The sequence below is a fragment of the Exophiala aquamarina genome, assembly GCF_000709125.1.
Source record: "Exophiala aquamarina CBS 119918 chromosome Unknown aczIA-supercont1.4, whole genome shotgun sequence".
Classification (NCBI taxonomy): domain Eukaryota; kingdom Fungi; phylum Ascomycota; class Eurotiomycetes; order Chaetothyriales; family Herpotrichiellaceae; genus Exophiala; species Exophiala aquamarina.
The window spans coordinates 293,353-311,166 of NW_013550584.1; the positions used below are offsets into that span (position 1 = coordinate 293,353).

The following is a 17,814-nucleotide window of genomic DNA, read 5'->3' on the forward strand; positions in this document are numbered from 1 at the left end:
TGATTCTGCAAGGGGTCTTTCTTGCCTTTCAAATTGGTGAAGACAAATGCTGTGCTGCCAACACTTAGTACCCACTCCCTGCGCTCAAAACCGCAGTCTCAATCATCCAGATTCGTATCGCCGTGCTACACCTCAGCACCATCGAACTCTTCTTCTTCGGAAGAAATGTAGCTCCCATCACGAGTCCAAGCCTGCTTGTCCCTCCTCGCCGTGCTCAACCTTCTCTGGGTCCTAGCTGCAGTGTCCGCCTTGATCCTAGGTCTACATGGAAGCCCGACCCGACCATTTCTCATCGTCTTTGCGCAGCCGGTACCATTTCGCCCATGCACTCGTTTCCCGCGCTATCCAAGCCGTATCACTTTAAGGATTGCTCGATGTCAACGCTGATGACCCTGAAGCCTAGTCGGCCTGTCCCTCTGCTGACGTGGAAACAGAAGTGCCTAGATCTAAGAATAAAATGGCCACAAGCATTGCAGATATAGAGCCAGTCCTTGTCGTTGGGATCTATGGTGCTTTGTAACAAGAGAGCCGGTGGTTGACATTGGCAGAGATGATCTCTGCTATGTTCATTTGGGTGAGTATTCGCTTCCTCTCTGTCTCTTCGCGCCGGCTCTTAAGCCTAGAGAGGCCTGTGGAGAGCTAGGAAGGGTCTGCAAGTCTGACAGAGCCATTGCTCCTGAGACTGGTGATGTCGGTGTATGAGCGAGACTACCGCAGGCCTGATTTACTATGAACCAAGTATTGAGAACGAGTTCAGGCGCTATGGGCCCAGTAAGGTTGTATTGCCAGTGCAAGTTTGCGAGGCGAGATTGCATTACAATGGCTTGAGTCGTTTGATAGAACTGGTTCGCAATCAGGCCCAGCTCTTCTCTTGTATGGGAAGCTAGATGAGAAGGTCTGTTGTTTTCCTTGAAGGCTTGCACGATCCGGAGCCATTCCTGGTTGAGGTTGGGATTTGAGGACTTCGACATTGGTAGGTTGCTATCGATTTAAGGTCCATATGCCGTTCACCGAGGTGGAGGATAAGATATTTTATATCTCTGATCCGAGAAGGAAGCTGCTAATAGGGGATACAGAATGATCTCTCGAAGCATGGTAGGTAGGAAACAAAATCAAACGTCTTTTGTTGTGGTAGATGCAGTCGTAGCACCAGTAGACGAGAGCGCACGAATCTGACTGCCTCGGGGTCTAAGAGTGAAACTGGGGTAAGTGAAATCATCGGATGCAGTTCCACTAGGTCTCTCAACAAGATCGTCATCGTCGATACTGCTGCACTGAATTGTATCTCCAAGTAGACAGCCTATCCAGGAACTGTTTGACGTAATGCCCCTTGACTTCGGACCTTGCCGTTTCAGAATGGTGTACACGGCTTTTAAGCACAAAAGTGAAATGTATAGTCTAATCCTGAAGCAGGATAAACTAACCTCGTGCCTTCGCCCCGTTCTGGGAATCAATCACAGATCTGTGCTGAAAGGTTGGAGTTATTTTCCGAGGGTGATTTGAATTGCGGATAGCCGAGCTTTGGAAGTGACATGACGTGTAGGAAAGGTCTCGCTTTGCGAGGGCTACCGAGACAAAAGGACCAGTGATGTCATGCCACAGAGTCTTTCCGGTTACTGGGCTTTTATTCAGCCTATTCTATAGTGATGATATGCAGATTAATAGTGGACATCCATATATGCGCCAATACGTTGTTAAATACCACACCGAGATCAAGAACCACAAAATGCTGTTGTCAACAAGAAGGTAATCACGACGGGCAGCGCCAGACCTCGGGAGGCAGACCCAGTCCAAGATATCTCCCCTCTCAATGCATTGCCCTTTGATGTTGGAGTTGCCGAAGCCGCAGTACTGGACCTGGTAGCCATGGCGCTGGCGCTGGCACTTGCTAAGCTGGCACTCAAACTCGCAGCAGCCTTGGGGAAAGCTTCACCCTCATACAAAGCGCAGCCATCCGGAACGAAATCCTTCCAGTTTCCTCCCAAGCCCGTCTCGACACCGAACCGGGACAGATCCTGCGCCTGGCCGCCCAAATCTGTGCAGTAGTTTATGTAAGTGTCCATTCCTGGACATTCACCAATGCATTGTTTGACGGGTATCAGGTCGTCCTCGGTATCGATGACCTCAGGGTACAGTTTATTGACACATATTCTAGCACACCCGTATGCAGGGCAAGGCGGGGCCGGCAGATATGCGGGCCAGCTACTGTCCCAGCTTTCAGCACTAGGATTGACTTCAAAATTGAAGAAGCCGTCCTCATTCGTACCTGGCACTGGCTTTGTGTTCGTCACGTTGAAATCGCCCCAATTGTTGGCATAGTGGAGCGAAGAATTCGAGTAATTGTCATCGGTCGAGTTGTTATACGCATACGGAATAGCGAAACCGAAGTTCTGAGTGTTGAAGAAAGTTGCCGCTAGATTATAATGGGGTCCGTCGGGACCTGCATCGCTTGGTATCTCGACCATAAAGTCGGTGATGATGGTTTTCCCATCGTTGGTAGCGACGTTGGGGTCTTGAATGAGCGGAAGACATTCGATTAAGCGGCACACAGGGCCCATTAGGGAGCACCAGGTTCCCTCGCAGCCTGGTCGAAGGGTGTCCCTGGCGAGAAAGAGCGTGACGGCATTCCAAGGTTCATAGGCGAAGGTGTCGACATACTTAGTATAATTGATTGACTTCACGAGAACCGGTGTATCGGCGCGCACACTCCTGTTTGTGCACATTCGGTTGAACGAAATAGGATCATCAAGATCACAACATGCGTGTATGTAAGGCAGTAGCAACAAGGCCAGGCCTAGCGGCAGCCAGGGGAAGAAGTCGAATGGTGCCATGCGATGCGTCCTATTACTCCCTCCGGGTTTTTCAGTCCACTGATCTAGGTTCTAGTAGGGCTTGTGAAAAGATCGCGTTTGTACCAGTTTATTCGACGTGGAATTTGAGAGGGCGGACGAAATTGTCAACATTAGAATTTGAAGCGCAGAGCGCCTCGTTTAATTAGTTACCCCTTAATTGTTCCAGATACGGATTTACTATAATCATGATATTCGAGGCCAAGGCAAAAGTTAGTGTCCTTGTTAGCTTAGCACTTGTACTTAAATAGGAAGGGTCACGGGCATAACCGACTCTAAAATAAAATCGCCAAGTCCCGTGGACATTATTGTAACCTCAAATGCTTAATTACCAGCATCGTGTTCCTATCGTAGGGTCTAGCACAGGTAATTATAATGCATATGGTCTCGGGAATACAAATTTGGGATTTGGATTATATGCAAAACGTACCATCAAGCCTCTGTTTACTTTGTCTATAAAGATTGTACACCTGATGTTACCGTGCAGCTCGAGCTGAGGACGTCATGCAATCCAAACCACTACATGCGAAAGCCGCGAGGAGCCACATGTCCATTCGTGTGTGCATTTGGCGCTGCCTTTGCCAGAAGTGATGCATGCTCACTGCTACCTACACACGGCAGAGCGTCAGCCACTGTTGGCTGCGCGATCTTGCTTCCCAAAACTCCCGCCACCCCCATTTTGATATGATCAGCGAATTGTGCCGCATAGCGAATGTTGTTCTGCGTGCTGTCATCCCATATGTCAGACACATCGAGCAGGCGGGACCCGTCAGCTGTCTTGGCTCCGGTGTTGTTTCGGATTCGGAGTCTGAGGCCTAGGGGAACCTTCTTGCCAAGTGCGCTGCCTCGCTGGAGTTCGATCCACGAGCTCGGGATGGGGTCTTGAGCAGTCCCGTCACGGTTTCCACTAGTGTCGAGGGATAGGTTCGATGTGTCGAACGATTGCATGTAGAGAGCCACGGGATCGGCGACAGAGAGGGTGTTACCTTTGCGGGCTGCCTGATTAATCGCTGCGCCGATCTACCAATGGATCTGTCAGCGGATGTAGTTGTGGAAGACCAAAGGCAAAAGCCAACAGAACTATTACTTACTGCCGGATCTGAGTTGCGGTCGGGGTCACCATAACGAGAGCATTTTATCAGCTGGTCTGACGAGTCAATGATCTTCCCATGTGATTGACGGATCACAGTCCCTTGAGCCGCAATATCAATCTCTGCCGAAAGGGTGTTGTTCGGTTGCCAAAGGCTGATTATCGTTCCTCCACTGGTGGTGTTGTTGAACTTGTTGTTGCGATCAAACTCCCAGTTACCGGTATGATCCTTTTTGAAAAACCAGTCCATCTCAGCATTATCGAGCAAGGGACTATTGATCTTCTTAATAAGTTCGAAGGTTTCTTCAGGTTGATGCTTTCCCAAGAACTCCCAATACTTTTCAAGGAAAGTGTTAGATAGCGGTGGATATAGTGGGCTTTGGACATACCTCGGGGCCCTCGCAAGTGAAAGTCGCACTAGTGATGGATCCAGCCTCATCGCGCAAGACAGACCACTCCAGATATTCATCCTGAACCATTCGTGTGGACTCGGCCTTTTTCCAGCGTTGCTCGTCGCTCCCGATAACCTTCCTCAATTAGCCAGGGGATTTAGATGCTATGGGAATCTGTTTACCTTCTTGGGGAACCCAAACCAGGTGATGTTAACATGGTCTGCGGATTGGTCATACGGAGTCTCTGTGCCATTAAAGAACTGTTTGAGGGGTGTTCGCCCTTCATGGCGGCCAGCGATCTCATCGTCCATCCACCCAGAAATGATATCCGACCATGCTTTGACATTTTCTGGTTTGATGTCGGTCAAGAACGCAGGAGGGCTAAACTGAGAAAGCGTCTTTGGAGTGGCCATTTTGAATATTCGGTCAAGGTTGCAATAATGGACGAACCTAATGGTGCTGATGTTGGGTCATACGAGCAGCCCCTTCGACGATTTCATGGTGTACTTATACCGCTCAGTGCTCCTACCATCAGGACCCGTCAACCTTGCGCCGAAGCCTAAGTCTCACAACCCCCTACCACATGTCCTTGTGATGTGTGAGACGACACTGCACGAAATTCTGACATCTTCAGCTCCTGCACTGTGCGCCTTAGATTTGGGAATATTGGTCAGCTGAATCCAAGGACTGCCTTGACCGCTCGAGGACAACGAATAAACAGTTCCGTCTCGAGAGTGATGACATGGCACGAAGCACTCCCAGGTCAACAATTGTTTCCATCCAATTGGCCCACCCTCGTGGTATCGAGGGCAGAAGCCGCACTGCCAGCAAGCCAGTCTAGACGTATTATAGACGTCGGCAAAGATCTTGACAACTCATCTCAACACCGTATAGCTCAAAACTAGACTATTACGTGCAGCAAAAGCAGAAAATGTTTGGCTGATGTCAGCTAGCCACGGGGGATGTCAGGCCCGGAACATCCCTTCCCCGCAATTCGATCCGAACCTTTCTCAGTCACATCCGTATCTGCTTGCATGGGTCTTAGATCTAGATTCTGCCTGAGTGATTTGTTGAGCCTCGTAACAGCACTCCGTGCATCTTTTGACATGGCGATCTATGCTGTTGAGATGCCTCAAAACGAATCAGGCGGTGAGAGTGGACACCGAGACTCACCGAGCATTTCCCTCTGCCCTAAAGAGTGAGTCCGCCCTTGAACCTTGAGCCGTCATAGGCAAAGCAGGTTGACATCGGGTATTCATGCGTTGGCCATATCACCTCACACGACGATCTCAGTCAGTCAACGGCTTCTGAGTCGGAACGGTACGGCTCGACTGACAGGCGCCTCGGGCTGACTACGAATCACAATGTGGCATAATCCGTGAAGGTTCCAATATCGCGTATTGTCAAACTCCTTTTGAGTATCTGTAACATATGGTTTCCTCCAGCGACCCTCCCCTTCCCCCACCGTAACTCCACATGAGCCATTGCTTGCAGTACCTCCGGCCAGAAGTAATAAATATGACCAAAGCTATGTGCATGATCGACAGAAAGCCAAGGTGTCACTATTTTCAGGCCCTGTCGCAACATAACTCAGGCGGTCTGGAGCTGTCACACTCAAACTGTAGTGTTGCCAATCTAGTCTAGAAAGCATTCCAGTCGGATTTACATTATACTTGGACTCTGGGGCCTATACAAGATCTCCAGCTTATCCCATTCTTTAAGCATTCATTCAGTCTACCGGACGACCTCTGTAGTTCAACGACAGTTAGTATATTTATCCTTAGAATAACCTCAGCCACCCAACATCACGAACCCCACGCGTTCTCTCAGACAACTCACTGGGTGCTTGATACCATCTCAACGAACAAGCAACATGGCTAGGGGCTCCACGATCTATTGGCGCCGGTTCCTTCGTACGGGCGATGTACCCTTCGAGGACTTCCCTGCAGACAAGAAGTTCACGGACGAGAACTTCCTTGACTTCTTTGGGAAAACGTGGCTTCCTGCACACCCCAACGCGTTCTCCCTTGATGACGTTCTGAGACCTTTCTACGGTAAGTCCGCTGTTCGATTGAAACAGGTCAGCATTGACACATTATTATGGAAGACGATTCCGAAAAGCCAGACTCGAATACGTTCTTTCAGGTCTTTGCAGTCTCGGATGGATCAGTCATACCAAGCACAGACGAAAACGAGGCTTGGCTTAACCAAACCATCCGTTTTGTTGCTTTCATAGCAGGAAATGAAAAGCAGATTCAAGCTACTCCTTTTGACAGCAACTCCTGGACTTTGTGTGTTGTCGGGTCTGAGCTCGTGGAAGATCAGGAGGTCTTCCTACAGGTCGCTAGCTGGGACGGCAAGCGCTTTCGTTACTATGGAGTAAGTCGAGTGATATATCGCCCTCATGTAAGCATCTTAAGGCACCAAATCCTGACGTACGTAGCGAGAACGCGCCAATGGGAAGGACTCCCTTGCCTGGATCTTCCAAGGAGATTCAACTCTTGCCTTTGGAGACCAGTCTTATATGGGCCCTTTCAATGGACATGTCAATGGAAGTCTAGTGATGAAGGAGATGCACGTGTATGTCGCCATGTAAACTGGCAATTTCGATAAGCTGACTTGCCATACAGCCCTTGGATCCACTGGCTTCGGACTGACAATAACTTCACCAACAACATTTCAAATAAAATCTTGGCCACATTCAGCAAATTCCCTTATCTCACTGACCCGAACAGCAGCCTATCCAATGTCCAAGATGCAAGGGGCATGGAGGGTTATATCTCAAGTGGGATAAACAAGTGGTTCAACTCACGGAGACAGATGGATTTTGTCGATGAAAAGCTCAATCCGCGAGTTGAAGTTAAGAATGTGAAGCGATGGCTGGCTCATGTGCTACTTACCACGACTGTTAATCTAGTATCAGCGCTACCAAACACAAATTCTTCTCAAAATGTTGATTTTGACTTCCCCAGCGAACATTTCTATAATTCGGACTTGTTTGGAGTCTCGACAGCGACCGCTATTCAGGTACGTCCCTCTTCAGAAGCCAAGCCAGTATATCTGATTGTAGAACAGCCATCTGCCGACCTGAAACCCCTTGGATTCAAGTCCGATCCCTATGGCGTAGCAGTGGATGCCCTCAAGCTTGCGTTGGTGCAATTATATCCTCCACCAGGAAGTCCACAACCAGATCCGAAACTTCATCCGGAGGTTGATAATGTTCTTATCGGCAATGACCAGCTCAAAATGTTTGTAGCCCAGTATGGAGAGGGCCAGAATATTGCCTTTACGATTCTACAGCCGTCGTATGAAGACGTGCAGGGTGCATCGATCTTGCTGAGCATGAAGACTCCCTTGCTTTCCAAGGACTGCATCTATGCAATGCTTATGGTCGACCCATGGAATCCGATCTATTCGTGGAAGAGGGGAGTTCTCATGCAATACGTGCCAGATATTACCCATCTCCCCGGGAATTTTGATCCAAAGGCCAGCCCACCGCAGAAATATGACCTGGAAGCAAAAATTGAAGCCGCCGTCAGGGAAAGCCCTCGCTTCAAAAACGAAACAGACAGCCCCGAACGTGAGTTCATCGCCAATCTCGAAGAGCAACGCAAAGGAAATTCTAGCTTCTCCAATAGAATGACCGACTACTTGGAGAAAGTCGCTGGACGATTGGGCGATCCGAAGCAAGTCAATGCTGCAATGATAGATTTTATGACACTTGCTGAGTCTCGGAGACGAATCTATAGGCCAGTGCCGCTGGACGAATTCGACCTGACACTGCCATGGGCCACAAACTACAATCATGACGCCCCGTTGGAGATGAGGCCGGATGGCACTATCAGTGCAATTGCCCCTCGAGGAGTCAAGTTCTTCAGAGACTGGATTGGTTCACTGGCATCGTCCAACCCACAAATGATGCCTAGATCTGACAAGGACGACCCTGATGACCATGTTGATGGACCTATCATCCACAATCAGTCAACACTGGCTGCTCGTACCGCAGCTATTGGTTGCCAGAGCTCGCCCACTCTCCAAAATATTCGGAGAGGTCAATGTCCAGTCCTATCCTCGAGGAAACGTGCGGTATGTCGTCCTGACCCCAGTTTTACGCAGTCTGCTAAGACCGTGAGTCCCACATGGGAGCATGATATCAAAGACCTATTCACAATGCCGTATTGGATTGAGCCATTGGAAAAGCGAGTCCAAGTGGGGAAACACTGGGTCGGCGCAATGAAACACTTTGGTGCTCCGATTCCTCCCTGGACAGCCGACGCAGAGAATTTGGGCTTGGATAACTATGATCAAGTCAAGCTCCAGGCGGTCACTATCTACCATCATGTTGCGTCTCGCTCAATGCCTATTACGAGCGATCCGACCGAGTATTGGCCAGGGGATGCTCTAGAGTTACTTCGAACGTGGATCAACCAGGGCTGTAGAAAGAGCGAATCAGACAATATTTCTGCCCCTCTTGTGCCACTGGAGCGGTTTAGAACACCGCTCTTTCGAACTCGCAAAGATATTCGTGAACTAACTCTTATTGAACTGTCGCAGTACAGGGCCAAGCTACGGAATGTGCTAGGAGTAGGGTCACTGAAATCGAAGTGGCAGGAGCTTGGTGAACTGCGTAGGTTTTATCTCTACCAACTGCCACCCTTCTAGAACTAACTGGCGCAGATGCTTGGTGGTGCCTGCACTATCAAGAGGCTACATTTTTCTGGCATCGCTGTTATTTGAAATATGTGGAAGAGCTGATTGACTTCCCCATTCCGTACTGGAATGGGTTTGCAGCTGATGCAGCTAATCCGGATTCTCGATATGCTGGGATCCCGGAGATCTTCCTGGAAGACACCTACACGGATCCAGATGGGACAACACACAAGAACCCTCTACGTTGGGCATACAGTTATCAGGGTAAATCAAAATCGAACCCCAAAACACCCTACGTTCAACGCAACCCAATTCTCGTGAATGGTAGGCCTAGCCAGCCTGGGCCCGCCCGTGAAGCCTGGAACAAGCAGATCAACCTGTTCAATCTGTACCACCAACAGATTGTCACGTCCATGCAACAACCCGTCTTCAGTCTTCCTCAATACAATCCCACTCCTCAAACTACTGCTGAAGCAGCATGGGCGGCCCTTCCTGAATTTCTGCAGGAAATGCCTGACTCAGACTACACCGTCGCCTACGGCACTTTCGATGGGCATTTCGAGCAGGCACACGATAATTTCCACGGATGGACTGGTGGTGCAGTTGGGGAAATGGCGGATAACACATATACGGCCTTCGATCCGATTTTCCTGTCGTATCATTGCAACATGGACCGACTTTTCGAGCACTACCTGCGTTCAAATCCTGGTACCAAGGTGACAGCGGAATTCCCACTGCGACCGTTCGTGGATCAGGCCCATGCTCTAGACTTGGTCAATCCGAATGCTTGGGCCTACACTACCACTGGGGACGTTGCCAAACCTACCGCTGCTCTTGGCTACGTATATGCCCCGCCGGCGAGCCCTGATGTTTTCGAGCTTCCGAAGCCAAGATCGAAAGTCGCCAAAGCTAGCGGCGGCGGGACTCTGACTTTGCTCTCAACTCCCAAAAAGCAGACTGGAGGAAGTGCCAATGCCCCGCAAGCTGGTAAAGCAAAGCAATTGAAACCTTGCGTTGTATTCGAAAATGTTGGCTGCACTGAAGCATCATACGAGATCGACATTTTCCTGAATGGCACAAAGTCACAACTGTCCGACCCGGTCAACAATCCCGACTTCATCGGCAGGATTTTCCGCATGGGTATGGGCAGATCACTAGCAGGAGTCGAGTTAAAAAACAAGGGTAGATGCCTGAAAGAAACGGTCACACGGGTTATCGATGCGGGAGCAGTAGTCGATAAGATCAAGGAGCGAGGATGGTTCCAGGTCGTAAGGGAGCTAGATGGCAGTAGCGAGGGGAGGCTGATGCCAGAGCACGAGTGGAAAGCCAAGAAAGGGTTCAAGGGAAAGCTGTTGTGGATTGCTAAACAAGACATGGGCTAGCACATTTTCCTTCCAGACTAACATGATAGTCGCACCGGCTTCATCACCACGGCTTTCCCTGCAGCTAACTAATCTTTTTGACATCAAACTTGCGCTTCTCTTCTTCTATTCATCCTTTACAATGCAGTCACATACCATCACTCCAGCCTTGCTGAGTGTCCCAGGCCTTTCCGAAAAAGGTTTGCGTTCCCCCTTTTCCAACAGCCTCGCCATGGTCAGTCAGGCAATATCCTTCGCGTTAAAAAACACCAGCAAAGAAAGCTAAGTTGTACTCTTGAGACAATCTGAGTCAAGATTAATACAGGCTGGAATATAAGATCTGAATTATTTCATAACATCGAAGATACTCGACGACATTCAATCTAGACGAGACGGCTAAAGTTGATAGACAGTCTCCTGAACACTCATATTGATTTTTCGAGTATTGGGTATATCTTCCGTCAACTTGAGACGCCTCGAGTAACACAACTCTTTGGCTGTTACCTTTTACAGTGAATGTTGGGGTCTACAATGTCCATAAGGGAAGGTCCTCGAAAGTGTGGGCCTTGAGATGCGACCTCTGCGACCCTCCGGTGCGCCCACGCCGCGATCTCACGCAGCACATGTTGGATAGGACCGGCCGACAAGACTTCAAGATCAAAAAGATTATGCCAGAAGAAGAAATGCTCTGGCGGGCTGTGGACAGCGCTGGAAATACCTACCAGGGCGAAATCATTGCTGCCGTTCCGAACGGGCCCCGCCTTAGTGACGAAGTCCCTCCTCCTTGGAATCAACGGGTCGAAACCAGGTTTCTTCCGTTGAGGAGTGCATAGTGTGGGCGCTGTTGTGTCAAGTGAGGTGTATTAGCGAAAGTTTTTGGGGGTATGTTGGTGTTTCTGATCGAGGAGCTTACAAAAGGGATCTAATTGGCCATGATGGCTTGTGGGACAATCGAACTGAACTGAAGTGAGCCGGGAGAGCATTGGCGGCAAAAGTCCTGGGCTATGCTAGCTAGCTTTATCGGTCTAAAGTGGCGATGCTTGCTTTGCCAGCTACGTCCGTATATTCCACAGTATGCCTTGTATATTTGGTTTGTATGCGTGCTTGACATGTCTTATCTTCATCCTTAATGCTAGATCCAACATAAACGAGCATCACCCGCTAAATCCAACGATTGGATCTAAGGTAGCAACGTCGTGACCAACGGGTCGTAAGTATCGTTCCCATATGCATCACCACCATAATCAAGGTATCCATTTATATATGGCGGATTTGGAAATTTAGCGAGAATCGAGCTGGCGTTGCCGAAAACCCAGACCGTTTGCATACCCATTGTCATATGCTGCAAGATATGGCAATGCATCATCCATGCACCGACGTCTTCTTCGGTGACCCTGATCCTCCAGGCTCTCCACCCCGCTGTAGTCTGCGGCATGCCTGAGGTGGCGTAGCGGTACAGTAAAGTTGTGTCACGTCTCGCCGGGGTGTAGTTGACGAACCTCGGTTCGTTCGCTGTGGCGTTGTATGTACCATTTCTAGATAGCAAAATCAGTCGAAATGGAGTATACGACAGCCTTGCATGAAGAGTTGCAAGAAATAAGGACCGTTGCAGAACCTACCCTGAGCCAAGGTCAAAATAGTGCTTTCCGTGCGCGTGCATGGGATGGAAGTCCCATCCACCTGTTACGCCCGAGTTACTCTGCCAGACGATGTCGAGAACTTCGCCTGGTAGGGCTGGGAAGGCATTGCTGTAGGGATCCCAGCCTCCATTTTGCAAGGCGGCTGTGTAATTCGGTGTTTGGCCAGTAAGATAAACTTGCACTAGATATGGCAGACTGTTGTTTGCCTCTCGCTCCTCAGTTTGCCAGACAAGGTTAGATTGCCTAAGGATAATCACAATTAGAAAAATGACTACTTTCGCGCTGGGTTTGAAGTGGAAAGCAGGACTAGCAATCATGCGAAGGATACGAGGAACTCACGCCCACTCCAAAGTGCCATTTATGGTATTGTTGACATAAGCCCCTTCTCTAATGACTTGTCGCATTGTGATTGTCACAGTTCTTGTGACTTCAGCCAGAGTCGGGAAAGGCTCAGTTTCCTGCAAAGACTCCAAAGAGTACTCAGCCCAATTTGTGACATTCCCAGAAAGGGTGACTGGATTTGTTGCAGGAAGTATGCTTGGGAGATCCGAGCCAGGTAGATCGTACTGTAGCAACGCATAACCGGTGACGTTTGTCGGCCTATCTCTGCTTTCATAGCGAAGCCAATAGCTCATTTTGGTCGCAGATGCCAGCTCAGCTTCAGTTTTGGTGCGCAGTAAGATGCTAAATCGTTGCCCACTACCAAGTTGAAGATGATCAGTACTCCAGGGCTTAGTGTAGTCTCCATCCGCCTCGATGATGGTTAGGTTGTCGTGTTCCTCGATTCCGAGCGTGACAAGTGATAGAGCAGTGCCGCTGATGAATCGGAGACGGTAGGTTGTACCAGGTTTGACGGTGATGATGTGCGGCGTACAGGATGGATCAGAAGCGTTATTGAATGATGAGTTGCCACTTTGCCCATTAATCTCGATGGCTTCTGGTTCGCCAGACCACTTGAACGGGTTTGCCACAAGATCATTCTCAATAGTCGAGTCGTTCTTCGGGAAGTAGTCTTGAATAAACAATGAAAGATCGGCGTCGTATTGATAGGGGACGGAATTCTGATCTTCGACGATAAGAACTCCTTGCGCCGTGTTCGCCTGGAACCCTACATGTGAGTGATAGAAGTATGAGCCAGCATCGCCGACTAGTGGCGTGATTGAGTAGTCGAAGAACTCGAATGGCGCAATGGGCCATTGTGAGACTTGCGGCGTTCCATCTGAGAAAGGAGCTGTGCGTTGGCTCAATCCGTGCCAGTGCTGAAGGTAGAAACCATCAGTGCCCGATTCCCCATACTACTGATAGGTAATACTGAACGCTATTCAATACCTACCACAGTGAGATTCTCATTTTCAATGTCGTTGTAGACTCGGACCCAAGTCGTATAATTCTCCTTCAAGTAAAGTGGAGGCCCAGGGCTGGTGCCGTTGAAAATAACCGAATATCTCTGCTGACAGTTGATCGTGATGTCGGCAGCTGTGGCGACCAGCACATAGTCCGGGCTTAACTGAGGGTCGGGAGCATAGGCGGCGACATCGCACCCCAGGAGCAGAACGACAGCTACAGCCTGGAGAGTAGTCGTCAGCATTTTGACGGATGGTATGAATTGCGAAATGAGCGACTACTCTAGCTGGACTGAGCGGGGCATCTCAGCTATTTATTGGAGGTCAGATTGGGCGCGCTACACAAGTGTGAGAATATAGGTCCGCAAAGAGATCTGCAGATCGGCCTGTCAGGCCGTGCGGGCGGGTTTATGTACGAGATGCAACGCATATCCCGTTTATTGCGTCTTTCCAGTGGCTGAAGAGTTGACTCGACCACGACCATCGGACATAGCTACACAAGCTCAATGAGCACGGCTTGCGGATTGAGCACGGCTTGCGGATTGCGCACAGTTCCAGTTCCTGTGCCACCAAATAGTAATTATCGACTCAGCCGGAAGCCAATTTGTGCCGCTCAGGCATAAATGTTATCCGCTTTCGGTGCTCTGCCCCATTCCGCAAAACCGTTAGTTTGACGGGACGAGGCAGGGACCTACAGGCTACGAGTCCTGACTATCCAGGTGCTTGGTGATGCTGAAGTTGGATTTAAGCTTTAGGCTGCGGGCGGTAGCGTGTCTTGGCGCTGACACTCTGGGGCAAAGTTCCGCTTAGGTATCCAGCTATATAACACAACCATCTGGGTGCCAACTGTAACGGATTACGATTCACATTGAGTCAAGAGAGTTGTGTTTGCATCTTGAAGACGGGCCAGCGATATATCAACCACGCATCACTATCTCTCGAGACAGCCTCCTCTAGTCCTTTACAACATCCAGGTTCTGCCTAGATGCCCAGCGAAGCTAAAAGCGGTCAATGCTTAATTTGGAGCTGGAGCGTCTCATCACGGGACTTCCCTGATGACATGACGATCCTCGCAGATCTTCAGTGCAGAGCGCCGCGTTTACCTACCTTGGGAATCTCACGGAACGCCTAACTCACAAAAGAACCAAAATCTTGCTTTCGGCAATCGATTCGGCCCTACCATTACGAATCACTACTGGAATTATGTAGGTTGAGAAATTCGAATGTTGAGATCGACACATCATCCGCTTCAGGCACGTTAGTACCAACCTTTCAGGAATCTTTGTAGGCTGTCATCGCTAACATCCTCCGCTTGTGATTACTGCTTTACATTTTAGAGACCACAGGCCGAGGTAGATGGTGGGCAAGCTTTTTCCATCTGGCCGGGGGCTTTATCTGAACCTTGGATCCCGCACCTGGTACTCGTTTAATCACGGCTGAGTTTTCCTGGGGAAGGCTGCACTGCCTCCACGTGGTTTTACGACCACTAGAATCCGGCGGCCCTCGTGAATTATGTGGCCCGAGTTCGAGGCTTCATGGCGTTGCTGGTGTCGGACTCATGCAAGGGCGTGACAATACTCGTATTGAGAGCATGTATGTCATGAAAAGCCCTTGTGGAAACAATTGTAGTAGTTCAGCTCGCAGATTCTCCTCGATCCAAACGTGGTTCTGTCCTTTTGCCAGGACTTATCCTCTTCTCCTTGGTCTTTGCAACGGGCCGTAGCCACAGCCCTGCCTTCGCCTGAGAGCCAGCATAGGATCGAACCTCGCATCTCTCAGCCCCATGTCTTCGCGAAAGACGGGGAATAGATTGCCTACTCGACGATTCCTTCGATAGACGCTCCGTCCATTGCGAGAGGAGCGTACCCAGGCCAAGAGGGACTTGGCTTCAGCGGAAATTGTGCGCAGAGGGGGTTGAATGTGGTCTGCCGTGATGCCTGACTTGACTGGTTCTGCTGTCCCTTTTGTGCTGATTGATGGGGAAGGTCCTTTGTCCACACGTGCGTTCTTTTCCAAAATGGCGTTACCGGCCTCTAAATGGCCATCAAGTGTACTCACAGCTCCATCATCAATATGCGTCTTGTTCAGTGATACCTCTGATGCTTCTGATCCGTTAGGCAAGGCATGCAATGTGTCGTGCTCAGCCGCACGATGCACGGGAGGTTCAACACTGGATGCATCTAGCACCCCATTCGAAGCAAGAATTGAAGACTCCTCCAAGGGTGATGGAAGCGTGGAAGTCGTCCCGCTTCCCAAGACTAGCGCAACTGATTCCGCGAGCTTCTGATCAGAGTGATGGGCAGCTACACGCAGCACAGCCATGCTAAGAGCCTCATCTGGAATTATGTGCATAGACTCGACGTACGTATGCCAAAGGTGTTTTGTCAAATCCAAATCCTTTATTGAACTGGCATGGTCCAACACATGGAGCAGAGTCGGCCGTGGAATCGAAAAGTGTTGATCATCGAGCGTGTAGCATAGGTCAAGAATAGCTTCGCAATCACCCCGGTCACAGAGCGCATGGATAAGGATGCACCATACCCAGTCTGAGATGGCGGTGCCTTTCTCATGCATTTTACCAATTTCGGCTCGGGCGAGCTCAATTTGGCCCTCGCGGATCATCGCAACAACAATCAATTGTGCAACAGCAGGCGGGATTGAAATCCATTGTGATTCCATCAGATCCGTGATGTATGCACGAAAGAGGCTATCGGGGTGTACGGACAAGACCTGCATTTACTGCTTAGCGGTGTCCACATCTTGAGACAATATGAGAGCCGAGGACGGACAAACCTTGACAATAGCGAACGTGAGCGCTGGAATCATGGGCACCTCCTCGCGGAATATTTCTCGTACGATAGATTTAACGGATTCAATGGAGCCCAATTTTGGATGACAGTTGGCCAAGATCGAAGCCTCGTAATGAGGAGGGGCGATTTTCACCTGACGCTGCTTGATCAACATCGTCAGGATATTTCGGATTGGATCGGGATGTGGCTGGCGATGCGCAACAAGCTGCAGTTCCTGTTCAAGGAGCTCGGTCGAGCGCTGATCTCTTGGTATCACCTTCCTAGCCCGTGACTGTGATGGCGAAGATTCGCTTCTCGGTGCATAACCACCTAGGATGGCTTTGCGGAATGAGCGGGGCATGAAACGACGGGATGGAGGTTTGCGGTCGTTTCGCGGCCGTGGCCTGGAAGGCTCCGCAACCACCCCCATAAAGACATCCTTCTGTTCTGCTTGCGGATCTAGGGGATCGTCGGGTGTCGCCTCAAGCAGAGGGAGGACATGGTGTGCGACAGCTAAGGAGAATTTCTTGCTCCCTTTGCTCGGCCACATTGGTCTCCATTCGTGCTTTTTCGCTCCTGGCGGTACATCTCGTGCTGAACAGGAGTCGAGTTCCTCGTCCTTTTCTACGCCACTGGAAGATTGTCCTATGGCCTGTGGCCTGCTCTTTCCATCCCTGCCATCATCACTCGTCCCGAAGGATCGACAGGTGCGTCGCGCTATAAAAGAGGGAGGTAGAGTTGGCGAGATGGCATTCCAATTGAAGACTTTGGCTACTCCATAGCTACTGCGCCGTGCCCTATGCATCAGCTAAGCATCGTTGGTCGGCGAAGGGCGTGGTGTGCATTGAAGTCGAAGGTGTATCGACAACGCCGCAGGAACCTAAGTTTGGAACCTTGGAGTCAACTTCTATAACAAACAGGGCAAATATGCCAAGGCTCTTGGCTCCCCTTACTGACCAACGAGTAAAAAGCTCACCGCGTCGTCCCATTTAGGTGTATTGTGCCGTGTAAATAAGTCTGGGCACCACGTAATGAAACACCCTAGTAATAAAACACGCGTTTTTACGCGTTCTAAATACTACTCCCTCCTCCTCTACATCCTCCTACTCCACCAATTAATATATTTACATAATAAAATAGTATTAAATCGAGAGACTAGGATGCTCTAAGCGATATCCGACTACTAAAATCGCCGATATACGAGTATTCGCGCTACCGCGGCGGTAAATAATATAAATTACGTTAGTCTCGGCCGTCGACTACGAGGTAGTATTTTACGAGTAATTACTCGTAAACTATAATAGATATTATTAAATAAGTAAGAGTAAATACTTATACGATAAATACTCGACCTTAAGGCGTAAGGATATCCTCCTAGCTTTACTTAAATCCGAGATCTCGTTATAATTATTTAAGGTAATTCTATAGAACCCTTAAGTATCGACTAAAACTAGATATTACGATCTATATTGTATTGAGATTAAATCGGCATATATTCTCGCCTATCCTATAGGTCGGATAAGGGGGTAGGGCTACGTTACTAGGGGTTCTCTTTCTTCTAGGACCGTAGGATAAGAACTAATCGACGCTAAAACGAATACTATAGTAGCTATAACTAAAACGATACTCTTTACTCACCTATATTAGCGGAGGAATAGTAACGCTATCGATCTCTATAGTCTTAAGCTCGCTAAAGGACT

General features: G+C 49.4%; 4 protein-coding genes across 4 annotated transcripts; 1 reads left to right on the forward strand and 3 right to left on the reverse strand.

Moving 5' to 3' along the window:
- Positions 1 to 3,368: 3,368 nt before the first annotated feature.
- On the reverse strand, positions 3,369 to 4,744 carry A1O9_05252 (uncharacterized protein; the record flags this gene model as incomplete). Its single annotated transcript, XM_013404471.1, has 4 exons — positions 3,369 to 3,869; positions 3,941 to 4,276; positions 4,329 to 4,466; positions 4,514 to 4,744. 4 exons carry the CDS (start codon positions 4,742 to 4,744, stop codon positions 3,369 to 3,371), a joined length of 1,206 nt encoding a protein of 401 aa, XP_013259925.1.
- A 2,407-nt stretch (positions 4,745 to 7,151) lies between these two features.
- A1O9_05253 (uncharacterized protein) lies at positions 7,152 to 10,363 on the forward strand (the record flags this gene model as incomplete). The annotated part of the gene is made up of 2 exons (XM_013404472.1): positions 7,152 to 8,958; positions 8,994 to 10,363. The coding sequence occupies 2 exons, from the start codon at positions 7,152 to 7,154 to the stop codon at positions 10,361 to 10,363; spliced, it is 3,177 nt and encodes a 1,058-aa protein (XP_013259926.1).
- Positions 10,364 to 11,522: 1,159 nt separating this feature from the next.
- A1O9_05254 (L-ascorbate oxidase) lies at positions 11,523 to 13,570 on the reverse strand (the record flags this gene model as incomplete). Its single annotated transcript, XM_013404473.1, has 4 exons — positions 11,523 to 11,877; positions 11,962 to 12,225; positions 12,322 to 13,241; positions 13,316 to 13,570. 4 exons carry the CDS (start codon positions 13,568 to 13,570, stop codon positions 11,523 to 11,525), a joined length of 1,794 nt encoding a protein of 597 aa, XP_013259927.1.
- A 1,441-nt stretch (positions 13,571 to 15,011) lies between these two features.
- On the reverse strand, positions 15,012 to 16,664 carry A1O9_05255 (uncharacterized protein; the record flags this gene model as incomplete). Its single annotated transcript, XM_013404474.1, has 2 exons — positions 15,012 to 16,055; positions 16,119 to 16,664. 2 exons carry the CDS (start codon positions 16,662 to 16,664, stop codon positions 15,012 to 15,014), a joined length of 1,590 nt encoding a protein of 529 aa, XP_013259928.1.
- Between the last annotated feature and the right edge of the window lie 1,150 nt (positions 16,665 to 17,814).